This window comes from Danio aesculapii, chromosome 25 (genome assembly GCF_903798145.1).
Source record: "Danio aesculapii chromosome 25, fDanAes4.1, whole genome shotgun sequence".
NCBI classification, from domain to species: Eukaryota; Metazoa; Chordata; class Actinopteri; order Cypriniformes; family Danionidae; genus Danio; species Danio aesculapii.
In genome coordinates this window covers 1,201,224-1,214,020 of record NC_079459.1, presented here as the reverse complement: position 1 = coordinate 1,214,020, position 12,797 = coordinate 1,201,224, and the positions used below count along the sequence as shown (strand labels likewise).

Genomic DNA, 12,797 nt, shown 5'->3' with positions numbered 1-12,797 from the left:
AAGTCTACAATAGGTCACGCCCACTCAAACTGGCTGAATTCCAACGAGGGTCAAAAACAGCAGAGAAAATAGCAGATTATTCAGTAAATCGTGATTTTTTTATGTGAAAAATCTTGCTAACATTAAATTGGACAAAAAGATTCTACTAAAAGATTAATAATCTCACATTTGGACTAGAGGGAAAAAATGATGAATGAATGAATGAATGAATAGGAGTGTGTGTGATATAAGATAAAACACTAACGCAATACTGAATGCTAGGAAGGCTCACACAAAAGCATCTCGTATGAGTGTGGAAGTCAACACAACGCATTTCACACCTGCGCATGTGTGTAAGTCTGGTGGGAAGAGAAACGTTTGGTTCTGCATTCAGAAGCTCAGTTGCGCCGTCCTCCCTAATGACCCCATCCCATCTTTCTGTTTCTCTCCATCTTTCAGCACACTCGTTATTCTCTCCTGCTCTCTCAGACATGTGCCGAAAGCGAAGCATGAAGACGCTTTTCCAGAACTCAACCTGGAGCCTTCAGTAACAGATCTGACACATGACAGACGTGGAGTCCTCATACACAGCAGCATTACACTGTTCACAGGACCAGAACACACACACACACACACATACACACGCGCGTTCCTCCTTCAAAACAGGTTGAATCTCTAGAGTTCACCATCGTTTCGAGCAATGCAGAGAAGAGAACTGACCCAAAAACAGTCTGATGATCGTGTGACATTGCAGAAATGCTTCACAGGGGTTTTATTTACCCATTTCCATACTTTCACTTATTTACTGCGTCTGTGAAACAATGTCTGTACACGACCGACAAACAATCTGGAATAAATATGAAATGTTTCTTCTTAAATGGCTGTTTTTCGAGCACTTCAGATCTGGTTATTCTGTAACAATGAAGAAATAGGTTGTTTTCGTTTTGTGTATTCGGGATTTACCGGCGGTCAGCTGTCACACTGACATCAGCCAAAAATGCTGCAGTTCCCTTAAAGCACACTAGTAGAACTGAAATGCTTTATTATCAAAGAAATGCATCTTGGTGGCACGGTGGCTCAGTGGTTATTAGTGTGGCCTCACAGCAGGAAGGTCGCTGGTTCGAATCCCGGCTGGGTCTGTTGGCATTTCTGTGTGGAGTTTGCATGTCCTTGTGGGTTTTCCCCACAGTCTAAACACTTGCGGTATAGGTAGACCCACACAGAACCTGCAGATTTTTAGCACATTATTATGTCTGTTAATTTACTTGAAAAAATCTGGATGTTTTTAACCATCCACCATGTAGAGTAGGCAGAATCTGACATCTGTTGTTTTTGTGTCTGATGATGCTCCAACACACACTCTCAGAGCATTTACTGTCATCTAGAAACCCAGAACTGCAGTTGTTGCAATAAATCAGACTTAAAGTGATAGTTCACCCTCCGCTAGTTCCAGATCTGTTCTGTTGACCACAATGGAAGATACTGGAAAATCTGCCATTGACATGGTATTTTTTATTCCTACTATGGATGTTAATGGCTGCTTGTTTTATGCTTGCTGGAATAGTTGGAATAGTTCATTCCGCTGTGGCGACCTCTGATATAGAGACTAATCCTACAAACTTCAGCTAGTACAAAATGCAGCTGCCAGAGTTCTTACCAGGTCTAGATAATTTGTTCACATCACCCTAATTTTATCCTCCTTACACTGGCTGCCTGTTAAGTTTCGCATTGATTATAAAATATTGTTTCTTACCTATAAAACTTTACCTATAAAAATAATCGAGCTCCTGTTTATTTATGTTTAATAAACGCTTATTCATGCTTAGTTAATGTTAGTAATCAACATTTACTAATGGACCGCTATTTTAAAGCATCCCCAGGAATACATTTAAATCCAAACCACTTGAGTGTGAAGAAATGGTAAAAGAAACCTCTGAAAGAAACCCCATGTGGATAAAAGACCTGATTTATAGTATGTTGAAGAGACTCACCGAGGCCGTCGGACTCAAACAGACAGGTTTCTCCAACGCCCAGCTCTCGACACCATGACAGAAAGTTAGCGGTGTTGTCCCGCGCGAAGAAGGTGCCAGATGCGGCGCTGGCTCGACAGGGAATCCTTCGACAGGGGATCGACTGAAACAGAGGAAAAAAACATTAGCATTTTTAAACGTCTAGCATTTTAGCATAACATTTTTAAACGTCTCAGATGCAAGATGGATATCAATGCTAGTGTTTAACAGCAGACAACACTCTAGGTTCGTTTTTAACAGCAGACAGTGCTCTAGGCTAGTTTTTAACAGCAGACGGCGCTCTAGGCTAGTTTTTAAGAGCAAGGGACGCTCTAGGCTAGTTTTTAACAGCAGACAGCGCTCTAGGCTAGTTTTTAAGAGCAGAGGACGCTCTACACTAGTTTTTAAACAGCAGAGGACACTCTAGGCTAGTTTTTAACAGCCGACGGCGCTCTAGGCTAGTTTTTAACAGCAGACGCCGCTTATAGGCTAGTTTTTAAACAGCAGAGGACACTCTAGGCTAGTTTTTAACAGCCGACGGCGCTCTAGGCTAGTTTTTAACAGCAGACGGCGCTCTAGGCTAGTTTTTAACAGCAGACGGCGCTCTAGGCTAGTTTTTAACAGCAGACGCCGCTTATAGGCTAGTTTAAACCAGTAGACGGCTCTATAGGCTAGTTTTTAACAGCAGACAGCGCTCTAGGCTAGTTTTTAACAGCAGACGGCGCTCTATAGGCTAGTTTTTAACAGCAGACGGTGCTCTAGGCAAGTTTTTAACAGCAGACGCCACTTTAGGCTAGTTTATAACAGCAGATGGCGCTCTAGGCTAGTTTATAACAGCAGATGGCGCTCTTGGCTAGTTTATAACAGCAGATGGCGCTCTAGGCTAGTTTTTAACAGCAGATGGCACTCTATGCTAGTTTTAAACAGCAGACAGCGCTCTAGGCTAGTTTTTAAGAGCAGATGGCTCTCTATAGGCTAGTTTTTAACAGCAGATGGCACTCTATGCTAGTTTTTAACAGCAGACAGCGCTCTAGGCTAGTTTTTAACAGCTGACGGCACTCTAGGCTAGTTTAAACAGCAGATGGTGCTCTAGGCTAGTTTATAACAGCGGGAGATTCTCTTTGGCTTTGTTTTCAAAAGATTTTTTACCAGCAAATAGCCCTTTAAGTTTAACAGTAGAGTATGGCTGTCTGTATAGCATACAGCAAACATCTGCAGTTGAAAACTAAGCACAGACTGGATTCAAGAGAAATTAGCAATGCATTTTGAAAATCTCAGAATCGATTTCTCATGCAGTGTTTCACCACAGCTCGATGCACTTTGGACGTACTTTATGCCACTCAATACGCAACTCATTTCTGAATGAACTCCATCTCACTTGGCATGAATAAGAGTCTTTTGGAGAAAAAACTATGCACAAAGTCTTAAAGCAAAGCACATTGTATATGTATTTTATTTTTAAAATAATGCACTGCAAACCTGAGTATCCATTCATATAGGTTTATATACGAGGGCAGGATTTTTAGGGGGGCTGAAATGGACTAATAAATCAGAATGGATCGTTATTGGCCATGAATTTGGGGGGTTTTTAGAGAACGTTTTAGAAATCCCCCTTTCCCATTTCACCTCTCTTTATTTCCCTTCTCACTCAATCTCTACCGTTTTACCCTTTAACTATAGCAGACGTCATCCTAGCCTTGAGTAAGGGTCCGGATCACGTTCCAGGCTACTAATATCAAATCCCTCATTCTAATCAATAATCAATACGGATGAGAGTGACAGTGATGGATAGATGCCGGTGTGCAAATATCCCACAGGAATCTCAGCAGGAGATATATCCAGTGTGTGTTTTCATACAGAAAGGTTAGGTGAGGTCATGCTGGAAGAACGTATTAGTAGCTGGAACGTATTGTGTTCTCTCGCTTTTCCAGAACATTCTCCAGTTTCCCCAGTGAGCAGTTTTTAAAGTATTAGTTCCTCCTGTGAAGCAATGCATGATCACTGGAATGCCGGGAAGAAGTACAATAAAGAAGGGGGTGGTTATTGCAGAATAAAGCCTGAAGTTAACAATTATTAAAGTAAAGTCATGTTACATTAATTCATACATCATTTGATTAAATACATTCGTTGATTCATTTTCTTTTTAGGCTTAGTCCCTTATTTGTAAGGGTCGCCAGTTTGATGAACTCGGAAGCCACTTCCCCTGACGTCACAATTAACAAGCGGATGTGAGATTTTTAAAAGGAGGCGTGGCACTAAACCCCACCCCTAAACCAAACCCTCATTGGGGGATAAACGAATTGTACTAAAGAATGAGATCATACAAATTAGCCACTAAATCAAAAAGGTTAGCGGATAGCGTTGGTTAAATCAGCTCATTTTTTGATTTTCATATATTTGGGGTTCTACTATTGTTGTCAATAGCCGCATTTCCACTATCGGGCCAGTGCGAGCCAGGGCTTTAATCGGGCCAGGCCAGGGCAATAGCCCGGGAGGTTGTGAAATGAGGCCGAAATCATGTCGCGTTTCCACTGTCGCGCTAGTTGCCCCCAAACACCCGCCCCCAGAACGTCCCCCAAATCAAACGTCACACAACCCGCCCACTTCAGCGGGAACAAAAAACTCAAATTATAACCACAAACACAACCTGGCATCACTACGAGAGCTGGAAGATGGAGAACACCAAAGCGATTGCTTTTTTACTGTTTGTGGTCTGTGGGTGTAAGGCCAGACAGCGATCCCTGGATAAGGACATTCGAGTTCGGCGGCATTTACTTCGAACACAGATTTTGGCTGCAAGGCGCAAAAGAGCAGCCGAGCGACGAGAACGACGATAGCAAAACAAATGTAAGGGAAGAAAGCATCTTGTCTCCTCTTTACCTGACAGGAAAACTCCGCCTTTGTACATAACCCCGCCCCGAAGCCCCAGTTGGCCCTCCTTGGCCCAAGGTATTCGGCGGGCCGAAAAAGGCCGGACGCTGGCCCCAAGGAAGCCCCGCTTTGGCCCGATTACGCCCCGGAAGTGATAGTGGAAACGCGACTGGCCTTGGCTCGCCCTGGCTCGCTCGCTTTAGGCGCGATAGTGGAAACGCAGCTAATGGTTTCTGGCCTTCTTCTTAAAAATCTCCTTTAGTGTTCAACAGTTTTTAAGGTTTAAAAACCCCTCGAGGGAAAGTAAAAAGTGAGTAAATTTTAATTTAGCGGTGAACTACCCCTTTAGCTATAATTATTTTATGCTTTTTATAAACAGCTCAACTCTCTTGGTTTGATAGCATGAGCAATACTAACAGCAAGGTTGGCCAAACTAATTATTCACAGGATCGGTGATGTGAATAGATCCATATTGGAACTGTAAAATATTGACTGAAGTGCAGTGAATAGTTTCGTAATCCAATCTCTGTCCTGCGAGACCAAAAGGGCTATGTTTCCCAGAAGCAAACTCTGACAGGAGCTCTAGATTAGCATGAAACATGCCACGCCATAAGAAAATCTGTGCGTCAGCCAACATATGCGCTCATTTCACATACACTACAGCAGACATGCTAACACACCGTCCGAAACACCATCCAATCACAAAAACATCAGCAATGGAATTAAAATAAATATGTGTTTTTAATATGTTAACTGTGTGCAGTTCACTAAATGAAACATGCTAAGTCACTACAGCACTGTTTTGCGGTACTATTGTGTTTAGTGCATGCATACTGATCTACATACAGTCGAACAAGCACTTTTTAAGTCATATTTACATAATTAGTGTGATGTACATAACTAGAGAGCATCTGTAACGCGTACAAGGCTGCCAAAATGTGCTTTAACATTTCATTGCGAATATTCAGACACATATTTTACATATTTTATATTATTTCATTTCTAATGTATATTTTCTTGATCACATCACATGCATTTTACAGATTCTTAATACACAGTTGAAGTCAGGATTATTAGCCCCCCTGTTTATTTTTTCCACCAATTTCTGTTTAACAGAGAGCAGATTTTTCCAACACATTACTAAATCTAATAGTTCAATAACTCATTTCTAATAACTTTCAATTCAATTCAATTCACCTTTATTTCTCTAGAGCTTATACAATGTAGGTTGTGTCAAAGCAGCTTCACATAAAAGGTCACAGTAAATAGGAACAGTGTAGTTCAGTTTGTCTTCAGTTTCACAGTCTAATTCTATTAAAATATGTTTAATTATTCAATGACATTTAAGAGTGAAAGTATTGACATTTATAATGTAAAAAACATAAACAGTTGTAGTCAGAATTATTAGCCCCCCTGGTTATTTTTTTCCCTAATTTCTGTTTAACAGCATGCAGATACTTTTCAACACATTTCTAATCATAATAGTTTTAATAACTCATCTCTAATAACTGATTTATTTTCTCTTTGTCATGATGACAGTAAATAATATTAGACTAGATATTCTTCAAGACACTTCTATACAACTTAAAGTGACATTTATAGGCTTAATTAGGTTAATTAGGTTAACTAGGCAGGTTAGGGTAATTAGGCAGGTTATTGTACAGGGTGAGCCATTTATATGGATACACCTTAACAAACGTATTGGGAATTTCACAAGAGAAGCAATGGTGTGCTTGCTTTTAAACGTATCTTTATTCTTACATGAGTTATTTACAAGCCCCCTCACATATACTAATGTGCCACAAACAGGACATTAATATCACCAACCATTCCCATTTTATTAAGGTGTATCCATATAAATGGCCCACCGAGCATAACGATGGTTTGATCTGTAGACATTTTACATTTACATTTACATTTAACATTTAGTCATTTAGCAGACGCTTTTATCCAAAGCGACTTACAAATGAGGACAAGGAAGCAATTTACACAACTATAAGAGCAGCAGTGAACAAGCGCTATAGACAAGTTTCAGGTGTGTAAAAGTCTAAGAAGCAAAGCATTAGAAATGTTGTTGGTTTTTTTTTTGAGAGAGAGAGAGAGAGAAAGAGAGAGAGAGGGCACAGTTAGTGGTATAGCCAGAGAGGCAGTTACAGATTAGGAAGGAAAGTGGAGACTAAACAGTTGAGTTTTTAGTGGTTTCTTGAAGACAGCAAGTGACTCTGCTGTTCTGATGTAGTTAGGGAGTTCATTCCACCAACTGGGCAGATTGAATGTGAGAGTTCGGGAAAGGGATTTCTTCCCTCTTTGGGATGGAACAACGAGGCGACGTTCATTCACAGAACGCAAGTTTCTGGAGGGCACATAAATCTGCAGAAGTGAGAGCAGATAAGAAGGAGCAAAGCCAGAGGTCGCTTTGTAAGCAAACATCAGAGCTTTAGACAGAGTTTTTAGACAGTCGAAAAAAAAATTAGCTTAAAGGGGCTAATAATTTTGACCTGAAAATGGTTCATGTCGGCGCCAGTTGTGTAGTGGTTAGTGCGTCGACACATGCACTTCCATGCTCACGGCGACCCGAGTTAGATTCCGCCTCGCGGTCCTATGCCGATCCTCCCCCTCTCTCTGCTCCCCTCGCTTTCCTGTCAATTCTCTCTACTTTCCTATCCAATAAAGGTGAACCCCCCACCCCCAAATAAATGGTTCATAAAAAATTAAATACTGATTTTATTCTAGCCGAAATAAAACAAATAAGATTTTCTCCAGAAGAAAAAATATTATAGCAAATACTGTGAAAATTTCCTTGCTCTGTAAAATCTAATTGGGAAATATTTATGAAAATAAAAAAGAAATTCAAAGGGGGCTAATAATTCTGTCTTCAACTGTATATGTTCACTTTAGCAAATATTTCTGTCATAATAGCAGAAAACCCCATTGGGAGTATCTATAAGAGGTGGGCTTTGGCCAAGACAAACAGAACTATTTTCTTAATTTACCACTGAAAAAAAAAAGGTCTTAATGCTTTTCCCATCTGGAGGAGTTTCTGAACACTTAACAAGTCGCAGCTTTCATTAGGCTGAAATAGCTCAGCCATTTTCTTTTCTTTCCTCCAAAGTTCATCGTCCCACAATGCCGAGGTTTGGCAGGGAACGGAGAGCGGCTCCGACTCCAGACAAAAGTCTTTGTGTTAAAGAGAAACTGAAGATGCATTCAATACAAGCACCTGAAACCGATAAACCGCAAGCCATTCTGAAACACGCAAGCCTATTTGGCAGCCATGCTGAACTAATTTACTGTGGTGGAAAAACAGTACATGCTACAGTAAATAATGCAACTATTAAATTAGAGTGCTCATGTTGTAATAGAGGGGTGGCACGGTGGCTCAGTGGTTATGGCCGTCACAAGTTATTTATTTAAAAATTAAAACAAAAAACAAATGTAAACTGGCAAATAGAATCAATCAAATTACTTAAACATTCATTTATTAATTTTATTTACACAGCAGAATGAACCGCCACTTACTTAAACAAAAAAAATGTACAAAAAAAAAGGAATTTAAAACAAAAACATACCAACTAATAAGAAAAACTACAGACACAAGATAACGCCGACACCACAGCCTAATATCTGCAAACTCACTGTCTTCAATAGCACATTCCAAGACTATTACTGTCAGAAATCTGCTGCGAACAATGGATTTGGTTATTGGGTTTAATACTGCTATGATATATTTTAACAAGTTTCTGTACTAATAAAAATATCTGCAGTCTGGGTGAGCTCATGTGTCTAGCAGGCCGATGTGTTGTCTGAACTTTACATTCCACTCGTGTTGAATATCACATCTATTCAATGACAGGTGACTCGTTCCGGACTTTCCACATTCAGTGTTACTTTAGTGTCGCTGAGACATTATTACAGCTTTATTATTATGTTGAATTAGTGTTTGCTGTTTCCATTTTCATTTAATTTTAGCTAAAGTTTCATATGTGATTGTTAAACGTCAACTCATATTGCTCACATATTCATTCATTTTCCTTAGGCTTAGTCCCTTATTTATCAGGGGTCGCCACAGCGGAATGAACCGCCAACTTATCCAGCACATGTTTTATGCAGCGGATGCCCTTCCAGAGGCAACCCATCAATGGGAAACACCCATTCACACTCATTCATACACATACACTATAGACAATTTAGCTCACCCAATTCTCCTATAGCGCATGTGTTTGGACTGTGAGGGAAACCGGAGCACCCGGAGGAAACCCACGCTCGAAACAGAGACCTTCTCGCTGTGAGGCCACAGCGATACCCACTGCGCCGCCCCTGTGTGTTATTTTACTATATAAATTTATATTTTTACATTACCACAAATTTATCTCAAGTAATTGTTTATAGTTTATTTATTATTATTAGAAACTTGGTCACATTTTTTGTTTCAGAGAGATATATATTCATTTATTTGATATTATATAATATTATATGCAATATTTGATATTGTTGGGTTGCTTTTTGCAGTCAAAACGGCAATAATGAGTTTTTAATTAGATCATATGACAGACCTGAACATATATAGTCTCTCTCTCTCTCTCTCTCGCTATATATATATATATATATATATATAATTAAATACAATTATACAAAATATATATTATTATATTAATATATACAAAACTCTCATATACCACTTCAATCGAAATATATAGTATATATAATATGTGTTGTTGTCCTGGTTGAAAGTCTCTTCACATTCCAATAGTAATGATTAAAGTAAATGATCTAAATGTATTTATATGTAATTTTATATTCTCTGTAAGGCAGAAGACTAAAAAAATGTTCATCCAATTAAAATTTGGTGCCAATAATTCCCAGATTTCTGATAATAGCCCAAACTGTGTAGATTTGGGCTTCTGCGCATCTCTGTTCACGCATATCCGCCATTAGTGTGTGCACGCCTGCATGCGCGCCTCGCGTTTACGTGCACACGAGGCCATCACAGTCACGGTAAAATCAAATGCTGAATCAAAACTCGTTAAAATCCTGAATTAATATTGAAGTTAGTTTTGCAAGCTGGAGTGTTTTATTTTAAAACATCATTTTAGTCACGCAGAGCTGATGTAGATTGTGTTGTTATGAATGGGTTATATGCACAGAAGTGTTGTTCAGCCACAGAAATCCACCGGTGAAAGCTTGATGTGACTATTTTCAGTTTCATAAGGTCCTTTTACAGCATCAATAATGTCGATTTATACTCAGTTTAACAACAAACATCAGTAAATAGCGCTATTCCACCTGCTTTACTGAGCTGAAGTTGCGTTTATATTCACATTGGTACATTTTTTAACAATGACAGCCTGTGACGCGCTCCCTATATTGTTCACCGCTACTCTGAATATTCGCTCTGAATTAGAATGTCAGTGTGGCTCAGTAATAAGTGTAATTCCTGCATCCGCCGGCCAACCACTAGCTACATTTCTAACTGGGGAATGACATGAACTAGTGGGGTGTCTGCTGTCATGTTGCGGTGCGCACGTTCGCGATTTCAGGAGGCGTGGCTTTGAAACATAGTCCCTCCCCTGCTGTCCAAATATAATATGCTAACCAGTTAGCATTTTGGCAGATCACCTACTGCACCTTTAAGAGACATCTTTAGTATTGTGTTAATCTCAGTAAAACTAAATTTTTTAATATTTTATGTGATCCACATCAAATTGAATAAATTGACCAAATCAGTTGTTTTTGTAATAGCATGTCCTGGTGCAAATATGGAGCGTAAGTTAAATATTTGTCCATTAAGACTTATAATTTTGTACAAAATAAGCAGATTTATGCTAAATGATGGCGACACATTCAAATTGTGTGTGTGTGTGTGTGTGTGTGTGTGTGTGTGTGTGTGCGTGTATGTGTGAATGAGTGTGTATAGATGTTTGCTAGTACTGGGTTGCAGCTGGAAAAGCATCTGCTGTGTAAAACATTAGCTGGAATATTTGGCGGTTCATTACGCTGTGGCGACTTCTGACAAATAAGGGACTAAGCCGAAGGAATATGAATAAATGAATGCTAAATGATTTTGAGAGTATAGTAACTAAACACATAAAACATTGAATGAAAAATAATACCTTATTTGTCATATTATATCTACCAAAAGACAAAATATTTCATGTTACAAATTGTATTGTATATAAAAATGATATAAATGTGCATATTATTCAATAATATTAGTGAAATTAATATTTAAAAATGGAATATATAAATATATTTACTCTCATTTGCATAAGTAAATAGATACTCAATGATGGGCTAAAATGTCTGCGGATTTTTAATGGTCATATGGTACAGTATACAGTCTTTCACAGATGTTGTAGCAAATAAAAATCTCTGCAAACTCAATGTTATCTAATTTAATGCCATAAACAGGAGTAAACAGGTACCTTTCCTGGTGAAGTGACGTCTGAGCTGTTTTCCCTGAACTTCTCCTGAAGAGTCTCTGCTAGCTGACACAACAGAAAACCATTATCCAGCCGCTCCATGAAGCTCTCGGCTGAGATCTCCACACCTGATGGACAACACAGAGAGAGAGAGAGAGAGAGAGAGAGAGAGAGAGAGAGAGAGAGAGAGAGAGAGAGAGAGAGAGAGAGAGAGAGAGAGAGAGAGAGAGAGAGAGAGAGAGAGAGAGAGAGAGAGAGAGAGAGAGAGAGAGAGAGAGAGAGAGAGAGAGAGAGAGAGAGAGAGAGAGAGAGAGAGAGAGAGCGAGAGAGGAAGAGGCAGAAAGAGAACCGTGAAGTTCACAACAACTAATAAGTCAGCTTTCGCTCTCATTTCTGATTAGAAATGTTATTTTTCTGCATTAATCCAAGTCAAAATTGCTCTATTTGAATGCGTAATCAGTAAACATCAGTAATCAGATTATTTACCTTAATCCGAAATGGCAATAACATGATTAAGGTGTTTATATTAGACCCTTTTAGAACTTTCCTTACTATAGTCCACAGATGGATTTTCATTTTGCTCTCCAATATCCAATGTTTCTTTCTAGAGTTATATTTATTTCTGGTATATAATTTCATGTAGTTTTATTTGTTCAGTTGAGTTCAGCAGTTTCTTTCAGGAACATTTCCTTCATGCCCCCATGACAAACTCTGAGGTACTGGATGAGAATATGAAGTAATGGCAACACTTTACAATAACTGTACATGATTAATGATGTACCAATATGTAAACTAAACATTATTATGAACTAATAAGGAGGGCATGCACTATTAAAAAACCAACCCTACTTACATTAGCCCCATGAGTTTATGTGTAAATAATGGCTTCCTTAAATAACTGCTTGTACATGTTTGTAATTAACACTTTATTTTTAGCTAAATGTATCTAACATGAACTGTAATGACTTTACTTGAGATGTACATTATCATGAACTCCTGTTGAAACGTCATGGTTAAGCACGTCTATCTAGTGTGTTTACATTGACAAACAATAGAAAAGTTCAAAATTAACCGTTTTTTTTTACACATTTAGAATATATTTTAGTAAGAAAGTTTTTTATGAATCATGATTTATTCATGTAAACGTCCATTTACGAACACTTCACATAAATATATTTGCGTGAATGAGACCCAATGACTTATTGTATTTTTGCTTCCTACTATTGACCATTTCAATATGGTCATGTCATTGGTCCGTGAACATTTCCTGCTTGTTTTCAAACTATTTCAGAACTGTAACAAGAGGCAATTCAATCATAACTTAATGTTAAAACAGCTACCCATACCATTATTTATCAATATGTGGCTCTTTTTGGATTCTCGAAAGCTCTAGAAATTTAAAATGTAAAACAGGAAATTTGTTGGGACCATTGTTTTTGTTTACATCCCTCAAAATGGTCTATAGAAGCCACATATCTACCATTCACAGTACAAACACTCTTCAAAATAAATTGAGTTC

At 38.7% G+C, this 12,797-nt stretch overlaps 1 protein-coding gene across 1 annotated transcript in view; it reads right to left on the bottom strand.

Moving 5' to 3' along the window:
- The window catches only part of LOC130219293 (growth arrest-specific protein 2), a 41,059-nt gene that overhangs the window by 15,315 nt on the left and 12,947 nt on the right, over positions 1 to 12,797 (bottom strand). Inside the window, exons 3-4 of the mRNA XM_056451638.1 lie at positions 11,282 to 11,406; positions 1,971 to 2,112 (exon numbers count right to left, since the gene is read on the bottom strand). Coding sequence (XP_056307613.1) covers positions 1,971 to 2,112; positions 11,282 to 11,406 — 267 coding nt within the window. The remainder of the gene's footprint in view (positions 1 to 1,970; positions 2,113 to 11,281; positions 11,407 to 12,797) is intronic.